A 22,332-nucleotide genomic window follows, 5' to 3' on the forward strand; every position below is an offset into this window, starting at 1 on the left:
CTCTTTGTCTTGACTGTAATACATATAGTTTTCATTTGTAATCTCAAAATATCCCTGAGCCGTTTGATTGGGACAATAGAATGTCCTTCATACTAAATTACTTGAGGCCCAATATCACCACCCAGCTTGCTGAATTCAGTGCCCTCTCTGACATAAACACCACCTTCAGTACATCCTTTCTATAATGTTCCTATAAAGTTTAAAACCAGTAATAACCATGTCCCATTGGTTCCTTCATTCCACCATCATCTAAGCTGAAACAATCCAGTTCACAAGAGGTACTGTGATCAAAGAGAGCAGAATAATCACTTAGTACCATACTCACATAAATCACTAGTCAAATATAATACCATATTTATTATTTGTAGGGTTTATATAGTTTAATGTTCCATATTTTCAGGAAGGTGTAAGACTTTTTAGGTTTGACCAGAAAGGTAAAAACACTCTGTACAAACCACATCTGAGCAGACTCTCTCTCACACAAAAGTCATCTTTGTATTGGGTATACTTTCTACAGCAAAAGCATAGATGGTACAACACTTAAATCACATTTTTAAAACTGCCAGTTCTGTTAGGAATGCCATCGATGATATCAGATGTTGAGCATGAAAAATCTGCAAGAAAGAAATTGGAGAATGTTTAAAAAAGTTGCAGCAGGATTAAAACAGGATAAAATACAGTTTATTCAATGAAGTATTTAAGCTAACAAATGTCAACAGCCCCTATAAACCAGTTTTGTATAATCACATTGTCTGAAGTCAATCTGAAAAGCCAAACTTTCCTATTTTACATTGCTGGAGAGGTATGAAAGGGGTGAAGAGGAAAGTTGATAGAGAAGAAGAGATCCATGGCTTGAAATTGAAACCACTAGAACATAGGGGAACAACGAAAGCCTTCATTTCCTTTTTCAGAAGTATAAGCACAATACTTTTCAAAGCAGCATTTAAGAATATCATTAAGATGCCAATTCACATCAGATCTAAAGTCATTTGGTATCTATGTGATTGCTGTGTTTCACTGGATTACTAAAGATTGTGTCCTAACTTGTCTTCCCAAATAGAATGGAATTTCATGCAGAGAATAAGGCTTTCCTAACTGCTTCCCTTGGCAGCCCCTTGTACCACTCAAGAGTGCAGCAAATCACAAGAGCAGACACCGGCAAAAATCATGATGTAGGGAAAACCCTGAAGTCAGCCAATGCCTCTACATGGCTCCATCCTCATTTCAAACATCGTGATATATCAATATATTGCAATGTTTAGCTGGTGATATACTGTGAAGTTGAAAACCAGATATCGCCGGACCCTAGTGCCTGCTCTGTGGTTTGCTGCCCCCAGCAGGAGGCAGGGAAGAGCTGAGCCAGCAGAGCAACATACAAAAGTTGGCTTCATGCGGTTTATCATCAGGGCAGATATTTTGAACCGGTTATCACAGTGTGGATTTCAAACCGGCTTTCAGTGATATATCACTATACAACCCAGGCCTGATCTCAGCAGGAAGTGATCTGACCATGACAAGGGACTGATGTCAATACTCCCTACTTTCATATCACCCTCCTCCTGCCCAGTTGTTAAAACAAGGTTCAGTGTGGCCTGCCACATGTGTTGGGCTAGTGACGTGCTGTGACAACCCCATGGTCATTATGGCAGCCATGATGAAGTCCTAAGCCACCCCAAAGCCAGTTGCCTTGGCATGGATGTTGAAGACCCCAGAACTAGCATTCTGGGAGTCCCTCAACACTTACTCTGAGACCAGCCGTCTGCTCAGGCAAGGAGACTGTTGGGCAGGGAGGCCGGTGGAAACCAGCAGAATCCCTATTCTGTCCTGATTGCCCAACATCAGGACCAAACCTCTAGATTCCCCCCGCTAACTGGACAGAGCCTGGAGAGATGGAATCTCTACAGACCACAGCAACTCCCTCCCTCCCCCCACCCTCAAGCTTGTCATTGATGCTGCACAGAGTACCCAGCTGGGCACAGTAGGTTACACCACCTCCACCCTCCTTAACCACCCAATCTTAGTGATACAGACCAGATCAACCTCCTCATCTATAAATCAGATCGTGTATGAGGGAGGCCTTACTCAGAGTCAACCTGATATTTAGCAGCAGCAGCAGCAGCTGCAAACCTGAGGGCTGGCTGATAGGATAACCCCAATTCCCTATGTTGGAGGAGGGGCTGGCACATGGCACCTCCCACACCATACCTCCCCCTACCATGAACCACTGCAGTTGGGGTCCCCCTGCTCAGTTCCTCTCCTCCCAGACATATCTCCCCTCCCTCAATGAAAACAAACCAACACAAATTAAAAACTGTGAACCCACTAAGAACAATACCCCAGCCCATTATCTGGAGAAATTGCAGCAACACACTTTATAATAGGAATCAGCTACTGGTTGCCTGTGGCTCAATATGCCCCCTACCCTGCAACCCAGTCTTCGATGCACACACTTTGTTCTGAGTGCCCAAAGTATTATTCAATATGCTCCCCAGCCCTGCCACCCTTCCAGGCCTTTCCCTACTTAGAGAAAGATGGATGGCAAAGAACTGGGAAAGGTAAGAAGGGACGGATGCAAGAAACCATTCTATTCACGTGCCAATAATTGAGCCATTGCATAAAGGAATGCAGAAAAAATTAGTATCTCCACCCCCTATAGCTAGGGAATAGGTAGAAAGGGGCCAGAGGCACAAAGTAGTTGTAGGGTTTCTACTTCTCTTGAATGCTCACTTCCAATACAGAAAGGGAGTAGTGTGTGCGCTAGACCTGCCACCAAGCTTCTTCCTAAAGTATAAATGGCCAGCTGGTAAAATCAGCTGCAAAGTGTTTGAAGTCTACATTGCAAAATGTATGCCTCAAATATTCCTTTAGGACACTCATAATTTGTCACTACCAGGCTAGTATCAATTTTGGGTGAGATCAATCACTTGCCAAGAGCAGTATTCAAAATTAGCCAGGTATTTTGCACCTGGCTTTTGACCACTTGCGACCAAGTGAAGTTGCCTGGGCGCCAGGATGGTGCCTGACATCTCCACCATCTGGAGATGTATGCCTGGGGGTCATTGGATCTGGACTGTTTTCACACACTAATACTCCATCCTGTAGAATTCTATCAGTTATATTTTATCTGCACAATCAGAATGAATTTCTGAAACCAAAATGCTTTTTCTGTACAGCCTGAGCAGCAGTCAGCATTAAGAAACAGAGGTCAGAATAGGCCAATATATATATGTGGGCTGTCCCTGAAGCAAGTGACTTTTCTTCTTTAAGTACTCAAAGCTCTTAGCCTAGCTCAAGGTTGTCATCTGAACGAGCCTGATGCTTAACTGAAAATCAATCACCGTCAGTCCATCATTTGAAAATTAGACTGCAGAGCCATCTTGCCCAAAAATGGCAACTAGACATTCCATTTTGGCAACTGTAGCCTTGGTTTAAGGAACCATTTGTCCCCTAACTTATAAATCTTTAAGTTTCTAATACTGGCCAAGAGTGACGGTTATTTTAACTAGTTGTTAGTGGTAAATGAGCTAGGCACCATACCTTTATTTTCCCAACAGAATGGGCAGAACCTACTGATGTGGAGACTTTCACCAGTATTGTGGCTGACAGGTAGATCTTAAAGTGTCTATGGAAGTGGTTGTAAAGGCACGCCATGAATAATTCCACTTCTTCTTGCCTGACTTCTCCTGGAGTGCTGTGGATTGAATCCCAAAGGGCTTTTGCATCTTCAGGATGGATAGAATAGGAAATATCCAGAGGGTAAGCTGTGCCAAGTGTAGAGAAAGTCAGCTCTGTTGGAACCGTAGGATTGTCCATAGGGCACCCAGTCCACATTGCAGCCATCCAGGAAAGACTGATAGGGGTGATGTGCAAGGGGCTCAGACAACAGTCAAAGGTCTGTTGAAGCCAAGTTTCTACAAGGACCGTGAGAGCCTTTGCTCCATTCACAAGGAACAAGGGCAAAAAAGTAAACTCCTCATCAACAATCTCAAAAAGGTCATTTCCACCAGTACAAGCAAACCAGCCCATCCACACCACTTTCTCTTCTGCATTTTTAGCTGCCACCTGAGGCCTCTTCGTGATCTATGGGAAATACATAAATACACCAATTATGCACATATTGCAACTATAGTAAATGGCTTGAGTCAACACAATTTTGGAAACCAACTCCTGCAATTCATTTGTTATGGTGAGGAAAAACTAGGGGAAATATACTGACAGCACTTAAGCTCTCAACAGTTCTTCAACAAATGTGCACCTATCACTCTGATAGTACTCTATTCACAGCCATGGACAACTATGCATGTTTTCATGGAAAACCCATTGAATTAAGCAAGACTTAATTCCTTGCCTGGACAAGGAAGCCTTTTTGAAAGTGCAGATCCAACTGGACCCACACTTTCAAAGTGCCAGGCTCTGCATGGCGTAGCGTCTCTTGCGTGATCAGTTTGGGATTGATGGGTCTGAGACCCAATGGTCACATGAAGTGCAGCCAGAGGCTTCCTGTGCCTGCAGGCTACCTACTTTTAAGAATTGCTCTGTTACATTTTTTCAGAACCGCTTTTCAAGAGGAATGGCACAATCAAGACTGGCTGCAAACCATCCAGTGATTGACTCACCACCAACTGTAGCCATGATTCCCTAGCATCCAAAGCAAATCAAATTCATTTAATAACACTAAGATAACAGTAGTGGCATACTGAGATGAACTAGTGTATTTTCTAGACCCAATACAATAGTATTCTTCAATATTGTTAAGACAAACCCATAGGTATTAAAATATTGGGACTATAGTACCTACTTGAATGAGAACCGCATCTGGTTCCTGTTCTGTGATTTTCAAAGCTGAGAATGAAGAGAACGTCACTTTAAATTGAAGTTCATATTCCATTTCCACAGGTCTCCTTTGACTTTCAGTTGCAATAAAGCGACTCAACTGTCTAGAATATTCTTTCAGCTGTCCATAAGAGAATTTGTACAGAGGAGTGACAGCGTATAAAGTCCACTGCTTACACAGAAGCAAGCTTATTTGAGGATCAGCATTTCCCTGGAATGTGAAGAACAGTTTTAGCTTCCTAGGTGCAGGCAAGTGGTGTCCATTCCAACAAAAACACCAAAAACAGAGCAAATATCACTATGAGCAACTTTTTGGATGTGGTTCATCCAATTCTCAGGACAGTCTGCAACTAATTTAATAGCTACCACAACACACCCCCTACATCACCAGTCTAAAGCTTTCCCAATAACACCATTTAGAGGTTCAGGTCCTCTTCAACCTATTTCCCCTCTGCTACCTTTTATGGCTAGAATATATAAGCTAGAACAGATGAAAGGGCCCTGTACGATAAGTAGTGGACTAATGCAATAAGAGAGAATATAATTTACCATATAAAACCAGGTCTTATTAAAAGAAATTCAGATGGTAAAAATATGTCAATCCCTTGGCCAACATTAACTTTTCAGGAGATAGGATCAAAGTTTTAAGACACTTGTAGTAAGTTGTTCTCTCTCTCTCTCTCTCTCTCTCTCTCTCTCTCTCTCACACACACACACACACACACACAGAGAGAGAGAGAGAGAGAGAGAGAGAGAGAGAGAGAGAGACGATAAATTATAGGCAGGGCAATATTATGGTAATTTCCTTTCCAAGTTGTCCTAGAACTATTTCTGAAAGATTAACTATTAGCTACCAGAGGTTTTTTTCCCCCCTTTGCACCAAATAAAAAGCTACTTCATTTTGCAATATTTTGCCAGCTATACCAAGCTCACCAAAGGATTACCTGCAAGTGAAGAGTTTGTTGAATCATTCTCATAGCTGGGGTCTGACTAAACAGGTTTCGTCTGAGGGATACAACATGTCTTGAAAGATGTGCAGTGTTAATGATGTTCACATCATGATCTACAGTTTTTTCTCCAAAAACAGAAAGTGTCCTGTAGTCGCAAACCCTCGTATCTTCCACATGCTGATAGTTTACCAATCAATAGGCAAAAAGGAACAAAAGTTAAAAACTATTTTATACAAAGTAAAGAAAATGCTGGTGATCATTTACTCAGCATGACAAGGACTCACATGAAGGCAAGCCAAGATATTTGGGGGTGGAAGTGGGCACTAAGAAACCCTGTCGAATACTAGAATAATAGTTTGCAAAGAAATCTGAGGACAATCTATTTCTCTCATTATAGATACAGATTTTAAAGAGAACAAAATAGAAACAGCAGCACAAGGATTTGGTAACACGAATCAAGCTATACCTTCTCTCTACAGCACAGGTCTGGCTTCCTTCCTAGTGTGCTTTAAACAGTTTTGTTTAACTCAGCATTTTGTCATCCCCCCTCCCTGAAAGGAGCGCCTCTCCTCACATCTGCCAACCTTCGGAATCTGAGTTCTTCACGGGAGGCTTGTCCCGTGGTTCTGCCAACAGCTGAAGCCCCATCATGTCAGGGCCTTCCCTGTGGTGGCACCTGATTGATTGGCAAAATCCCATCTCCCTCACCAACAAACTTTTGGCATCAGGGTAACATCATCTTATCTTTTTCACACAGGCATTTCAGTCAGAAGTGCAAGTCAAGTCTGGCTGCCTGTACACATCTCCATGTCTATTGCAGAACTGTTTTGAGATATTGTGGGTGAGTTTCTCTCAGAGCAGACCTACCAAACTGACTTCCTTATTTGATTTGATTTTTATTAAATTTATATGCCACCCTTCACCTCAAGATCACAGGTGGGTTTTACAGCACGAAAGCACATAACAACAACACCACCATAAAGCAGGAGGGGGTTATTATAGGGAAGGCAATAATATGAATTAATGTGGACCAAGCCAAGGCCCGTTGATTTCAATGGGCAAGACTCGGTCGGATAATTAATTAAAATAAAACACTCGACGGCACCGGGTGGGGATTTGCATAACTCGGTTAAAAAGCCGAAAAACAAGAAACCCCAAAACAATATCCCTGCACAGAGAAAGCTAGCATTTAAGTTTCAAGGAAGAGCGCCAAGAGGCGGACCGCGGTTGCCCGCCTCAGTCAAGCCTCCTCTTGCAAAGGGAACAAAGGCGGCAGCTCGAAAGCCCGGCGCTTTACCTGTCGCGGAACCCTCGCCATGACGGGGCCGAGGCCTCCCTCTTCTCCACCCGCCCGCTCCCTCCCAAATAACGGAGCCAACCAACCGACCAATCAACGGCTCCCCTCAAGGCGGCGGGCGATTTAAATATTTTTTTAAAAGCCTGCTTCCGGCAGCCAGTTCGGCGCCCGCTCGGGACACTCGCTGATTGGCTTCTCCTAGGAGGCCCCGCCTCCCCCGCTGGACGTCGCCTCGGGCCTGGAAAAGGCTCTGCTGAGGGAGGCGGTCCGAAGCTCCTTGCCCGAAGTAAGGATGGCGGTTGCTAGCTGCGCCAATGGCCGCGAGGGGTCGGCTCACGTGACCGCGCGGGGGGGCGGGGCCTGGCCGTCGCGTGAGGCGAGGAGCGATGCCGGCCTTCTGGAGGACCGCGCGCGGGCTGCCGGGCCCCCTCCGCGCCCCGCTCTCGCTGCTCCTCCCGAGCGGGGCGGCCCAGGGCGGCGCCAGGCGCGTCTCCGGCGCTGCAGGTCCGTGGCGCCCGCGGAGGGGGGGGGGGCGTCGGGGCGCCTGCTGACAGGGGAGGGGCCGCACCTTAATGCCCGGTAAGGGAGCGGGTGGTTTCGTGTGTTGTAAATAAAATATGCCCTTTTCCCTTATGGGGTATCCAAGAGCCCATATAGAGTCCTTACATAGGTCCCCTATTGGTAGGAGAAAATAACAGAGGCCAACCAGAGAATATTGAGAAGCAAAGCAGCTAGTAAGCTCGATCTTTATTGATCTGTTGCAACAGGGTGCTCCCTCCCACGCAGGAGAGAGGAGGGACCCAGAACGATGGGGCGAAATTGCCACCCTGTAAATCAAGACCACCCCCAGAAACATTATGCATACATCACAGAAGGGGTGTAACCTAAGACCACCCCTCAGGTACATCCCACCTACATCACAGAAATTTAAATGTTGTTTTTCTCTTGTCCATTCTTTTGTAGTGGTAAAATACTTATTTCCTGGGCCAGGTCACAGGCTCACACCTTATTCTAACAGACATATCCTTGAGACAGGATTTGTGAGGAAAGAGACAATGGGGAGGCTTTTCCAGTTTAACCTTGCAGAGAAAGGATTTGGTCAGTTTAGGAATCAAAATGGTTCCAGGTTGGTCTTCCTGTGTTGATCTATGTATGTGCAGTTATGAAGATTACCATATATCTAAGACCATAAAATTCCTATCACACGTGTGGCGGCGCCCGCTCTCTGGAGGCAAAGCAGGAGCCTTCGCTGCTCTTGGCGTCTGCTAAAAATATTATTGCTTAGACAAGAGCCGCCAAGATGCTTAGCTGAATATTGGTCCCTTTTTTAGCATCTTTAACTTTTGTAGGTTTTAAAAGTAGGCTTGTGAATTTGTCTCAGTTGTTACTGTTTTATCTTTTTGCAAACTGCTTTGACGCTTTTCTTACCAACCAGCGGTGTACGATTCTTAGAAATTATATTTATTTCTTTAATAAATTTCTATACTTCCCTTCATGGCTTCATCCAAAGATACATAAAAGCACAAAAAATACCGTTATAACAAAAACAATTACACACACACACACCAAGTTTAAAAGGCCAAGCGTTTTTTAATCACTCAAAGGCCTGGTTATAGAGAAATGTTTTTGCCTGGTACCGAAAGATATGTAAGGAAGGTGCCAGGTGAGCCTCCCTGGAGGAAGCTTCCCACAAACAGGGAATCCCCTGCAGAAAAGGCCTGCTCCCATCTTGCCACCCTACAGACCTGTCATGGAGGAGGCATACAAAGAAGGGCCTCAGATAGCAGGGTCCAGGCTGGTTTATATGGGGAGAGGCAGTCCTTCAGGTCTTGTGGTCCTGGGCTGTTTTAAGACTTTTTTAATCAAAGTCAGAACTTTGAATTGGGCCTGACACTAAGTGGCAGCCAGTGCAGATAGGCCACGTTCAATGTACAGAACTATCCTGAAGTGGTCTTGCCCCAGTGAGCTACTTGGCCGCCAAATTTGCTTTGAAGTAATCTAAACTAGAGGTTGCCAGAGCTATCCCTGTCCAGACAGGAGCACAGCTGGGCCACCAGCCAAAGCTGAGGGAGGGCGCTCAGTACCACTGACGCCACCTGAACCTCAAGTGACATCAAAGGCTCCAGAAGTTCCCCCAAGTTACATATCTGCTCCTTCGGAGGGAGTGTAATCCCATACGATTATCATTATTCTTTTTTTTATTTTAAATATTTATTTCATTGAAATTTATACACAGCTTGATTTCTTGGGCGGGGGGTGGACTCTCAAAGTGGTTTACAAAAGATAAAACAGGAAAAATTGACAAGCCTACGGTGGTACCTCGAGTTACAGGCGCTTCAGGTTACGTGTTTTCGGCTTGTGCACTGTGCCGGACCCGATGGGTTACTTCCGGGTTTCGGCACACGCTCAGAAGCACCAAATTGCTACCCATGCGTGCGCAGACGCAGCGCTGCGGGTTGCGAACGTGCCTCCCACACGGATCATGTTTGCAACCTGAGGTTCCACTGTATTTCCAAAATGCTAACATGGATTAAGATTTGCCTCAACTTTCTTAAGCATCTGTGTAGGTTTGTCTAAAAGAAAGGTGTTTGTAGCAGGTGCCAAAGGGAGTACAGCAAAGCCGCCTGCTTGATCTCAATAGGCAGGCAGACACCTGACAGGAACTCAAGGCAGTTTGCAGATTAAAAATAAAGAACAGCTGAAAAACATAAGAGGGGGGAAAAGAGAAATCCCTGAATAGGTTTGATCATTGGTTCTCCTTGTAAAAAGCAATAGATAAACAGATCCACCTGTTTCTTCTCTGGAGAATATTTACTGTACCTGCCTAGAATCATAGAATCATAGAATCATAGAATCATAGAGTTGGAAGAGACCACAAGGGCCATCGAGTCCAACCCCCTGCCAAGCAGGAAACACCATCAGAGCACTCCTGACATATGGTTGTCAAGCCTCTGCTTAAAGACCTCCAAAGAAGGAGACTCCACCACACTCCTTGGCAGCAAATTCCACTGTCGAACAGCTCTTACTGTCAGGAAGTTCTTCCTAATGTTTAGGTGGAATCTTCTTTCTTGTAGTTTGGATCCATTGCTCCGTGTCCGCTTCTCTGGAGCAGCAGAAAACAGCCTTTCTCCCTCCTCTATGTGACATCCTTTTATATATTTGAACATGGCTATCATATCACCCCTTAACCTCCTCTTCTCCAGGCTAAACATGCCCAGCTCCCTTAGCCGTTCCTCATAAGGCATCGTTTCCAGGCCTTGGACCATTTTGGTTGCCCTCCTCTGGACACGTTCCAGTTTGTCAGTGTCCTTCTTGAACTGTGGTGCCCAGAACTGGACACAGTACTCCAGGTGAGGTCTGACCAGAGCAGAATACAGTGGCACTATTACTTCCCTTGATCTAGATGCTATACTCCTATTGATGCAGCCCAGAATTGCATTGGCTTTTTTAGCTGCCGCGTCACACTGTTGGCTCATGTCAAGTTTGTGGTCAACCAAGACTCCTAGATCCTTTTCACATGTACTGCTCTCAAGCCAGGTGTCACCCATCTTGTATTTGTGCCTCTCATTTTTTTTGCCCAAGTGCAATACTTTACATTTCTCCCTGTTAAAATTCATCTTGTTTGTTTTGGCCCAGTTCTCTAATCTGTCAAGGTCGTTTTGAAGTGTGATCCTGTCCTCTGGGGTGTTAGCCACCCCTCCCAGTTTGGTGTCATCTGCAAATTTGATCAGGATGCCCTATTTAGATGAACATTGTATCTGACTGGGTTTTAATGCTCAGAAGCTTCTGCTGCAATAAATGTGTTTTAGGGTACCACAAGATGATGATGATGATGATTGCAACAATTAGTATAACACTTCGGCTTCTCAGACCAACAGACCAGCCAAAAATAGAAACCCTATAACTTTAAATAATGTATGGAAAATCTTGTTGATAGTGTTTGAAATCTAGTGTTGCATATCCCGTGTTTAATGGAAGATGCAGGATCTTCTGGCTGAGGAAAAAATAGTGTCAGCACAACTCTAGCTAGAGCTGCCCCCTAAAGATTATAATTGTGGGCCAAATTCTCCATAGGATTAGTTTGTAGTCATGCAAACAAAATGGAATATCCAGGATGTTCTAAATGTATTTCCTCTAGCTCCTACTGACTGCTCTTGAACAGTTTTTCTCATTATGAGCTCTTTAAAGATGCCTGATAGAATGAATTGCTACTTTTTTGCTAGGAAGCTTCACTATGTCTCTGAGCAGTGCTCCTTCATTATGTACGCTTTTGCCCATTGTTTGGCTCTTTCACACTAGTGTCTGTTGCTGCTTTGAAACGGGGATGCTTCTGTTAAGAACACTGGAACAAGGGAATGGTTGTGCCTTTAAGCTGTAGCTAGTCAAGTAGTTTTGTGGAACCCCAAGTAAGGAATTTAAACCACTGGCCAGTCCAGTTTGGGCACTGTAAAAATCAGTGGGGAAACTGATGAGCAATAGCTATGTAAAATGACTAATGGCATTAAATGTTATCTAGCTACCTTGTGCAATTAATTAATTAATTAATTAATTAATTAATGCATGCTTTACATCATTTATACCAGGCACATACAAAGTCTGCCTGGGGGGGGGGGTGCCTAATCTGGCCCCTGTGGCAGTTTATTTCCTGGGGTAAAATCCTAAAAAAAGTCAACAACTTTGGTCGGCCCTCACAGCCCTTCACTTCATCAAATCTGGCCCTCTTTGAAAAAAGTTTGGACACCACTGATTTATGCAATAACCACCCTAGTAAGCCTTATTGAACTCACTGGAACTTACTTTTGAGTAGACATATATAGGATTGCGCTTTTAATATTCATGCCTATAACTGACATCTCTATAATTTGTTTTGATAATATGTTATACTGTGTTGAAAATGCATTACCTTTCTTATGAATGTAATTAAATATAATTGTTTTTTTCTCTCCACAAGATGTCAATAGTTTTGTTTCCCGGACCAAAACTTGTGGGGAATTGCGCTCTGCTCATGTAGGTCAGGAGGTCACCCTGTGTGGATGGATTCAATATCAGAGGTAAATAAAAGCATCCAGGATTGTTAGATTGAAGGTGTTATGGCAAACCTTAAGTTGGCTAAGAGCATTAGAATTGCTTTCCAGAGTCAAAACTAGGGACCATCTATTCTAGTATCTCTTCTGTGAACTGAAAAAATTATTGAGGTGTTCTAAATAGATGAGACTTAAGTACCAGTTCCCACATTGTTAACCTTAGCCAAGCACTATTGGAGGAAACTGATTTTCTGGACCCATTTCTGCTGATTCTACTTGATCTCTTGATGGCTTTCAATATCCTTTTTGTTCCTACAGCAGTCTGCTTTGGTTGCTAGTGGTTTCACTCCAACTTGAATGGTCAGTTCTGAAAGAGGAGAGTGTGCTTGTGGGATATAGCATGTTTGGGACTCACTCTTTGGGAGAAGGTCCTAGCCTTTCTCCTGATTTTCGGAAGTTCAGTATGCAGAGATTTCTTTTCTCTTAGACATGAGCATGAAATAGTAGCTTCAGGAACTCTGTATTATATTATTTATTTGCATATGTAAACTGACCTCATTTAAGCTTGCTCTAATGTAGAGGTTTTACCTGAAGTGTTATAAACATTTCTGTTTGTGTCTCCTGTGATTAGACAGCAGCAGTTTGTGGTTTTGAGAGACTTCCAAGGACTCACCCAGATTATCATACCTCAGGATGAGGTGAGCTATCAAGGCTTGCTTCTGCAGTTGCACTGGTTAAATGAGTTATTGTCGTCTGTCATATTGCCCACCAAGCATTGCAATTATTCAAACATAACACATTGCAGGCACTGTGATTCTGAATATGTAATAGCAAACTTGATTTCCTATAACTACTTCTGATCATTTACAAGTGGACATACAACATATAGACGTTCATTCTGTGTGACTACACACAAGATTTATCAATGAATATACAATCATAAGTAGGTTATTTTGCTTATATTCTGTGCTCATTTTAAAAGAAAAGTATTATCATTGGCGCCCTTATTGGTGTTATGAATATACTTAAACACATAAACAGTGCCTGAAAAGGGCTTTGGGATTCTTGTATTGTTTTTTATTTGTATATTATATTGTGTTACAGTTTGAATTCTATGAAATGTATAAGCATTAAAAGAAGCAATAAAATACAGTGGTACCTCAGGCTACGTTCTTAATTCGTTCTGGAGGTCCATTCTTAACCTGAAACAGTTCTTAACCTGAAGCACCACTTGAGCTAATGGGGCCTCCCGCTGCCACTGCGCCACCAGAGCACGATTTCTGTTCTTATCCTGAAGCAAAGTTCTTAACTTGAGGTACTATTTCTGGGTTAGCAGAGTCTGTAACCTGAAGCATCTGTAACCTGAAGGGTCTGTAACCTGAGGTACCACTGTACAATTAAAAATCGTACAACATCTAGCACAGTGTATTACAAATGCTACAGCAGGCAGAAAAACCATCTGATGATCTCAGCAAGGCCCTCAGCAACTTTCAAGTGGTCTGGGATCAGGGGAGTTGGGAACCGCTGGCCTACAAGGATAATGCAGGGAAGTGAGCTTAGCAGTAAGGTGGAGGAAGAGCAGAAGCTGAATGTGACTTGTTTAAAGGTAGAAATCACAGTCTGCTGTTTATCTCGCCTGCCTGCCTGCCTGCCTTTTCCTTCTCATTTCAATTAGGATAAAAGGGCGTCATTTATGCAGGCTAAGCACCCGCAGAAACTATGAACCAGTTTTATGCTTACTGCCTAGGATTCTAGAAAGGAGTGCTGGACTAGGTGGGATTTGATCTGATTCAGCAAATCACTTCTTATAATCTTAAAATAGAATTCATCAGCAGGATAATTCATTCTTGCTTGTGAATTTGTGGGCTGTGCAAATTCTTCTTTGGCAGAGGAGCCTAATATTAGACTGCAATACTGAAATTGGCCCACTACTAAGGTAGCTCATCAGTTTTAAATCCGTGCTCCTAAACGATGTACCTGTGCAATCTTGTGTGTTGTTTCCATCTTTCTGCAGGCAGCTTCCCATTTGAGGAAGACCTTGTATGACACTCCAGTTGAATCCGTAGTGAGGCTGACTGGAACTGTGGTCCCCCGGCCTCCAGGACAGACAAACCCCGTGCGTACTTTAAGGAGAATCTCCCTCTAATTTTATCTTAGTGCAACTTGGCCACTTCAAGACACTACAAACTATTTCCCAAAAGCTGAAATGTCTCCTCACATGTGACACAGTGTTTGGGTTTGGGAGGTGTGGGTCTGTATTTGTATTGCTTTGCCATTTACTCCTATTATATTTGATAAAGGCCTGGCCAAATTATTGATATATCGCCCAGGATCGGTATGAGGAGCAGACCGCGATGATATTGCTGGTGAAACCGCCACAGCTCCTGAGTACCTCTGCTAGCAGCAGTGCTTTTTTTCTAAAAAAAATGTTTAGGGGTACAGTGGTGCCTCGCAAGACGAAATTAATTCGTTCCGCAAGTTTTTTCTTCTTGCAAGTTTTTCGTCTTGCGAAGCACGGTTTCCCATAGGAATGCATTGAAAATCAATTAATGTGTTCCTATGGAGACCGCTAGCCAGGCTGGCGGTGCGGAGAAGGGCTTTTCTCCCCGCCGCAAGCCTTCAGGACAGGTACGGGAACAGAGGGGAAGGCGCGCAGCGCTTCTCCTCTGTTCCCGGGGCTTGCGGTGGGAGGAGGGTTTTTCCTCCCCACCGCCAACATTCAGAACAGCATTCTGAATGTTGGCGGTGGGAAGGAAAACCCTCCTCCCACCGCAAGTCTTCAGGACAGCCATCCGAAGGCTGGCGCGGGGAGAAGGTCTCTCCGCCCCACCGCCAGCCTTCGGAGGAGCCTTCCGAAGGCTGGCGGCGGGAGGAGGTCTCTCCGCCCCACCGCCAGCCTTCGGAGGAGGTCCGAGGACAGTGGGGAAGACGCGCTGCGCTTCCCCGCTGTCCCGGAGATTTCCCTATGGGCTTTCGTCTTGCGAAGGAAGCCCATAGGGAAATTCGTTTTGCGAAGCACCTCCAAAACGGAAAACCCTTTCGTCTAGCGGCTTTTCCGTCTTGCGGGGCACCACTGTACTCTCATTTTCCTACTCCTATTGAAATACTGCCCCTCAATGAAGTCAAACTTAGATTCACAAAATGTTTAGGGGTATGAGTACCCCAGGAAAAGAGCACTGGCTCCAGCGGTGCTGCTAGCAGAGGTACTCAGGAGAAGTGAATGAAATATATCGCTGAGTGAAACTGCCACCACACTCTGCCCTCATACGATGCGCTGATACAGCTTGTTCCTCCCTCTGCATCTTTAAACTGCCTGACTGAGGAGTGTGAAGCTGTCCTTACCTTAAAATAAGCCATGCAGGGCCAAAGTGGCTAGGGTTAGTTTTTCCTGCTAAAACCAATTTCTGCCTTCCCTTCCCACCCCCAGTGGGGAGGAGACAGGAGGAAGAATTAATTGTCATTCTAAAGCAAAAGTTCCCAAACTTATTTGGCCTACCACCCCCTTTTCAGCAAAAAATTACTCATTGCCCCCTGGAAATCTACCTTCTTTAAGTGAACAGAAAGTTGCAGTGACAAATTTGTGTTCTTTTATATACTGTATCTATATTTCTACTCACACCCTACAACATAGTAAAGAAAGATGTAAATAAAACACCTTGAGGCTTGAAATTATAATTTTTTATTATAATCAACCGTAGTAACATTCACATTACAGAACATTAAGATAATGAAGGATAATATTTTTAAAAAAATTATGTATAACATTAAAAATAATCCTAATGAGAAGAATGAACCTGGTGTGCTGCTATCAATTTATTAATGTTTGGTTCAAATTTTTGCCAGCAGCATTCTTAAATCACTGTGAATAGTTATTTGTAGTCAATTGGTTTTTTTAGTTAACTGATTTGCTTGCCACTGGCCAAATAGAGAGGCAAGCTGTGATCCACTTTCTGGGTCTGGGTGAAGCCAAAAAGGGTTCACTTAACCCTGGGAAAACCCCTCACCTCTAGCAGTGGATCCGGGGGGGTATCGCTGTCCCCCAACAGCGCCCGACCTGGCAGTAAGCGTCATTACACTACCGATAAAACATGTATGAACGGTTTTTCAAAATTTTATTCTTTCTTTATGCTTCCACTGCCCCCTTAGTTTTATTCAGCGTCCCCCAATTGCACCCAAGGCTACTACCACTCCCCTGGATCATTCCAGCGCTCCCCATCTCTCAGGGGTGGTATCACCCACTTTGGGAAACACTGTTCTAAAGTGAATGTTCTGTCGACGCAAGGACTTCAGCTATTCTCTTCTGCATGCTGTTTTGGGGGTTCACCCAACATCCCCCACATGAGGCAGGGACCTCTGTTGTGCTAGCAGAAGTTTTTGTGTTGGCTTCTGCTTGTGGGATTAATTAATTGAATCTGGCCCAGTGGTGACTGGGAGCTTGAAGCTTGCCTTGGCCTTTCTCGTCCAGCTGAACTGCAGGAGGTGAGGCATGTTGGCTTGTCTCTGTGCTGGCCGGGTGGTTTAAGCCCAGGCAAGCCTCCATCTTCAAAATGGAGAAGAGAAGTTTGTCTTTCCATTGGATAGGCTTAATCAGACAAAAAATAAACCAACAGGAAACATTCCAGTAAAATAATAAAGTATAGCACAGTTGCAGATAGCTATTGGTCCATCATCTCAGGGATGTATGTAAAAATAGTGGTGATTATTTTTCTCTTTCTTGTTCATTTTTAGAGATTGCCTACAGGTGATATTGAAGTTAAGGTGAAAACAGTAGAGATCCTGAACTCCTGTAAGAAACTTCCTTTTGAAATAAAAGACTTTGCCAAGGTGATTTTCTCTTTATTTCTGTGTGGTTGGCTGTTTGGTACAGTGCATATTTGAAATTCTTGGGTGACCTTGTTCTTCCAACCCTCCTCCTGTCCTGTTGTAGAAAGAAGGTTTGGGAAGAAGCGTGTGTTGATGTACAGTTCCAATTAACAGCTTTGGGGAAATGTTCCATAATTTGTCTTCAACTGAAAAGAACGATTAGCGATGGCTGGAGAGCGAAGGAAATATGTGAGAATGATTACCAGGCTTCAGAAATACTTCCATGACCTTATGATCATGTGGTGGTGAAATGCCTTCCTTACTGAAATTCAAGAGGCTCCATCACTACAGTGGACGCTCGGGTTGCGAACGTGATCTGTGCAGGATGCACGTTTGCAACCCACAGTGGCGCATCTGCACATGCGCTGGTTGCGATTTGGCGCTTCTGTGCATGTTCTACCCCCAAAACCAAAATATTATGCAAAATTTGGTTACTCTCATCACATATATATATAAAGGCTAATTGAGAAGTTGGGGTAATATGTCCGTTTAAGATCTTATCAATGTCTCTGTATAATGTTGCCCAAATTTATTGAACTCCAGTACAGCTGCACCATAGGTAGAGATACGATCCAATTTCTGAACATCCCCTCCACCACCTTAGGAGTGGAGATGAATTTATATACAAGAGTCTTCTAGGAGTCTTGTACCGCTTATGAATCAACTTTAATGAGAGTTCTTTATGTTTGTTGTTGTTGTTGTTTAGTCGTGTCCGACTCTTCGTGACCCCATGGACCAGAGCACGCCAGGCACTCCTGTCTTCCACTGCCTCCCGCAGTTTGGTCAGACTCATGTTTGTAGCTTCCAGAACACTGTCCAACCATCTCGTCCTCTGTCGTCCCCTTCTCCTTGTGCCCTCCATCTTTCCCAGCATCAGGGTCTTTTCCAGGGAGTCTTCTCTTCTCATGAGATGGCCAAAGTCTTGGAGCCTCATCTTCAGGATCTGTCCTTCCAGTGAGCACTCAGGGCTGATTTCCTTAAGAATGGATAGGTTTGATCTTCTTACAGTCCATGGGACTCTCAAGAGTCTCCTCCAGCACCATAATTCAAAAGCATCAATTCTTCGGCGATCAGCCTTCTTTATGGTCCAGCTCTCACTTCCATACATCACTACTGGGAAAACCATGGATTTAACTATACGGACCTTTGTTGGTAAGGTCATGTCTCTGCTTTTTAAGATGCTGTCTAGGTTTAGAATCATAGAATCATAGAATCATAGAGTTGGAAGAGACCACAAGGGCCATCGAGTCCAACCCCCTGCCAAGCAGGAAACACCATCAGAGCACTCCTGACATATGGTTGTCAAGCCTCTGCTTAAAGACCTCCAAAGAAGAAGACTCCACCACACTCCTTGGCAGCAAATTCCACTGTCGAACAGCTCTTACTGTCAGGAAGTTCTTCCTAATGTTTAGGTGGAATCTTCTTTCTTGTAGTTTGGATCCATTGCTCCGTGTCCGCTTCTCTGGAGCAGCAGAAAACAGCCTTTCTCCCTCCTCTATGTGACATCCTTTTATATATTTGAACATGGCTATCATATCACCCCTTAACCTCCTCTTCTCCAGGCTAAACATGCCCAGCTCCCTTAGCCGTTCCTCATAAGGCATCGTTTCCAGGCCTTGGACCATTTTGGTTGCCCTCCTCTGGACACGTTCCAGTTTGTCAGTGTCCTTCTTGAACTGTGGTGCCCAGAACTGGACACAGTACTCCAGGTGAGGTCTGACCAGAGCAGAATACAGTGGCACTATTACTTCCCTTGATCTAGATGCTATACTCCTATTGATGCAGCCCAGAATTGCATTGGCTTTTTAAGCTGCCGCGTCACACTGTTGGCTCATTTCAAGTTTGTGGTCAACCAAGACTCCTAGATCCTTTTCACATGTACTGCTCTCAAGCCAGGTGTCACCCATCTTGTATTTGTGCCTCTCAATTTTTTTGCCCAAGTGCAATACTTTACATTTCTCCCTGTTAAAATTCATCTTGTTTGTTTTGGCCCAGTTCTCTAATCTGTCAAGGTCGTTTTGAAGTGTGATCCTGTCCTCTGGGGTGTTAGCCACCCCTCCCAGTTTGGTGTCATCTGCAAATTTGATCAGGATGCCCTTGAGTCCATCATCCAAGTCGTTGATAAAGATGTTGAATAAGACCGGGCCCAAGACAGAACCCTGTGGCACCCCACTAGTCACTCTTCTCCAGGATGAAGAGGAACCATTGATGAGCACCCTTTGGGTTCGGTCAGTCAGCCAGTTACAAATCCACTGAGTGGTAGCATAGTCAAGACCGCATTTTACCAGCTTCTTTACAAGAATATCATGGGGCACCTTGTCAAATGCCTTGCTGAAATCAAGGTAGACTACATCCACTGCGTTCCCTTCATCTACCGGGCTTGTAATTCTGTCAAAAAACGAGATCAGGTTAGTCTGACATGACTTATTTTTCAGAAATCCATGCTGACTATTGGTGATCACAGCATTCCTTTCTAGGTGCTCACAGACTGTTTGCCATCGCCTTTCTCCCAAGGAGCAGGCGTCTTTTAATTTCGTGACTGCTGTCACCATCTGCAGTGATCATGGAGCCCAAGAAAGTAAAATCTCTCACTGCCTCCATTTCTTCCCCTTCTATTTGCCAAGAGGTGATGGGACCAGTGGCTATGATCTTCGTTTTTTTGATGTTGTGCTTCATACCATATTTTGTGCTCTCCTCTTTCACCCTCATTAAAAGGTTCTTTAATTCCTCCTCACTTTCTGCCATCAAGGTTGTGTCATCTGCATATCTGAGGTTGTTGATATTTCTTCCGGCGATCTTAATTCCGGCTTGGGATTCATCCAGCCCAGCCTTTCGCATGATGAATTCTGCATATAAGTTAAATAAGCAGGGAGACAATATACAGCCTTGCCGTACTCCTTTCCTAATTTTGAACCAATCAGTTGTTCCATATCCAGTTCTAACTGTAGCTTCTTGTCCCACATAGAGATTTCTCAGGAGACAGATGAGGTGATCAGGCACTCCCATTTCTTTAAGAACTTGCCATAGTTTGCTGTGGTCAACACAGTCAAAGGCTTTTGCATAGTCAATGAAGCAGAAGTAGATGTCTTTCTGGAACTCTCTAGCTTTCTCCATAATCCAGCGAATGTTTGCAATTTGGTCTTTGGTTCCTCTGCCCCTTCGAAATCCAGCTTGCACTTCTGGGAGTTCTCGGTCCACATACTGCTTAAGCCTGCCTTGTAGAATTTTAAGCATAACCTTGCTAGCGTGTGAAATGAGTGCAATTGTGCGGTAGTTGGAGCATTCTTTGGCACTGCCCTTCTTTGGGATTGGGATGTAGCTTTTGACACTCTTTTGTTGACTATGAGGGCCACTCCATTTCTTTTATGGGATTCTTGCCCACAGTAGTAGATATGATAGTCATCCGAACTGAATTCGCCCATTCCCGTCCATTTTAGTTCACTGATGCCCAGGATGTCGATATTTATTCTTGCCATCTCATTTTTGACCACATCCAACTTATGGTTCTTACATTCCAGGTTCCTATGCAATATTTTTCTTTACAGCATTGGACTTTCCTTTCGCTTCCAGGCATATCCGCAACTGAGCGTCCTTTCGGCTTTGGCCTAGCCGCTTCATCAGCTCTGAATCTACTTGTACTTGTCCTCTGCTCTTCCTCAGCAGCATGTTGGACGCCTTCCGACCTGAGGGGCTCATCTTCCAGCGTCATAACTTTCATATGCCTGTTGTCTTTGTCCATGGAGTTTTCTTGGCAGGGATACTGGGGTGGCTTGCTGGTTCCTGCTCCAGGTTTGGTCAAAACTCCACTATGACCTGTCCATCTTGGGTGGCCCTGCACGGCATAGCTCATAGCTTCTCTGAGTTATTCAAGCCCCTTCACCACGGCAAGGCAGTGATCCATGAAGGGGTCTTTATGTTTAGCTGATACATTATGAGAAGAATGTTGTTTTTTCCACATGGCTAAGTATCTTCAGTTATGTCACATTCTAAATATGTGTTCCAGGACATTCTTAAACCCGTTTGGTGTCTGGGTTCATATTAGAGCAAATTTTTATAAGTATTTGAGATAATACCTTTTGAATAGTGTGAAAAAATAAGAATTAACTTTTCAAAATGGGAAAAATTACATGTGGGAGAGGTCTGAACCATTTTGCTGTGAAGAAAAGCACTAATTTGTTGCCATTTCACTGTGATGTGGATGTTTCCTAATTTCTTTTTAATTTCCTTTTCCCCCATAGGCTTCCCATTCATGTACTTACTTGTTTTTTCTTCTGACCTACAACCCCTTCCCCTTCTCAGAAATCCGAGGCCTTACGAATGCAGTATCGCTATTTGGACCTGCGGAGCGTCCAGATGCAGTACAACCTACGAATGAGGTCCCAGGTGGTGATGAGAATGCGGGAATACCTCTGCAATCGTCATGGTGAGAGAAGTGCAAAGAAGTGGACAGGGGGTCTAGCTCAGTGGTAGAGTACCCGCTTTGGGTCTCTGGCTCATTCCTTGACAGGCCTGGGAATATCCCCTGCCTGAAACTGACAGTACTGTCGACAGTAGAAAGACCAATGGTCTGACCTGGTTTCAGGCAACTTCCTTTGTTTCTAACTCATAACAGAAATTTAGTAATGCCTTTTCTTTTCTCCTTTTACTCAATAACAAGTGATATATGAAATATGTTTTAGGCTTTGTGGATGTGGAAACGCCAACACTATTCAAGAAGACTCCAGGGGTAAGTATTTTCTCTGTGTATATTGCTTTGTAAAAATTTCTAATTGTTCTATTCAGAAAGGATTTTCATCAAAGTGGGAGGATGAAGACAGCCGTTACTCTTTCAGAGTGTCAGAGATTATTTGAAGCCACTGTCTCTGTCCTCAAAACAAATATTTTTTTCTCTCAATCCTGAGTTCTGAAAAAGAGGATGAGTTCTGGAAGGAGGGTGTTGGTATGCTAGCAGAAATTTGAGTTTTAAGGCTCCAGTGTTGCTTTCACAACAAGCAAACCCAGACTGAGCCTTTTCCAGAGGTACAACTCCGTCTGAGTGGCTAGCTGCACCTTCAGTCTTGTCTCCAGGAGATGTGGAATTGAATCTCAAAGAATCGTAGAATTGTAGAGTTGAAAGGAACCCCAAGAGTCATCTAGTTCAATCCTTTGCAATGCAGGGAAAGAACTAATAGCACGAATAAGACCGGACATCATAGTTTGTTTAAGAACAGGTGTAAGGGTCCAATACATGCTGAGGGGGGCCTTCGATATTCCCGTGACAGCTGTTGGTGACTGCCTTGAACATCACTTGTTGAAAAAGCAAGTTACAGGTTTTAACTTAATAACTAATAAGTTAAAGCTTAGCTCTATTGTAGGTATAGATCAG

General features: G+C 44.0%; 2 protein-coding genes across 5 annotated transcripts in view; one reads left to right on the forward strand and one right to left on the reverse strand.

Annotated features, from left to right (window-relative positions):
* Positions 1-337: 337 nt before the first annotated feature.
* Positions 338-7,207, reverse strand: CENPL (centromere protein L). Of its 2 annotated transcripts, none has more exons than XM_028732313.2 (5): positions 7,081-7,207; positions 5,778-5,960; positions 4,799-5,044; positions 3,538-4,080; positions 338-614 (listed from the first exon to the last, which is right to left on the reverse strand). In XM_028732313.2, exons 1-5 carry the CDS (start codon positions 7,099-7,101, stop codon positions 546-548), a joined length of 1,062 nt encoding a protein of 353 aa, XP_028588146.2. In that variant the 5' UTR covers positions 7,102-7,207; the 3' UTR covers positions 338-545. The 2 variants fall into 2 exon arrangements, with proteins under 2 accessions (XP_028588146.2, XP_077784332.1); XM_077928206.1 differs by having other exon boundaries at positions 7,171-7,195.
* Positions 7,208-7,429: 222 nt separating this feature from the next.
* The window catches only part of DARS2 (aspartyl-tRNA synthetase 2, mitochondrial), a 29,192-nt gene continuing 14,289 nt past the window's right edge, over positions 7,430-22,332 (forward strand). Inside the window, exons 1-7 of one of the 3 annotated variants that reach the window (XM_077928201.1) lie at positions 7,430-7,584; positions 12,032-12,131; positions 12,736-12,802; positions 14,119-14,220; positions 16,833-16,928; positions 21,267-21,390; positions 21,647-21,693. In XM_077928201.1, the coding sequence (XP_077784327.1) occupies positions 7,467-7,584; positions 12,032-12,131; positions 12,736-12,802; positions 14,119-14,220; positions 16,833-16,928; positions 21,267-21,390; positions 21,647-21,693 (654 nt within the window). In that variant the 5' untranslated portion in view covers positions 7,430-7,466. The other 2 variants (XM_077928203.1, XM_077928202.1) reach the window with 2 other exon arrangements.

The sequence above is a fragment of the Podarcis muralis genome, chromosome 5 (assembly GCF_964188315.1).
Source record: "Podarcis muralis chromosome 5, rPodMur119.hap1.1, whole genome shotgun sequence".
In the NCBI taxonomy this organism is placed as follows: domain Eukaryota; kingdom Metazoa; phylum Chordata; class Lepidosauria; order Squamata; family Lacertidae; genus Podarcis; species Podarcis muralis.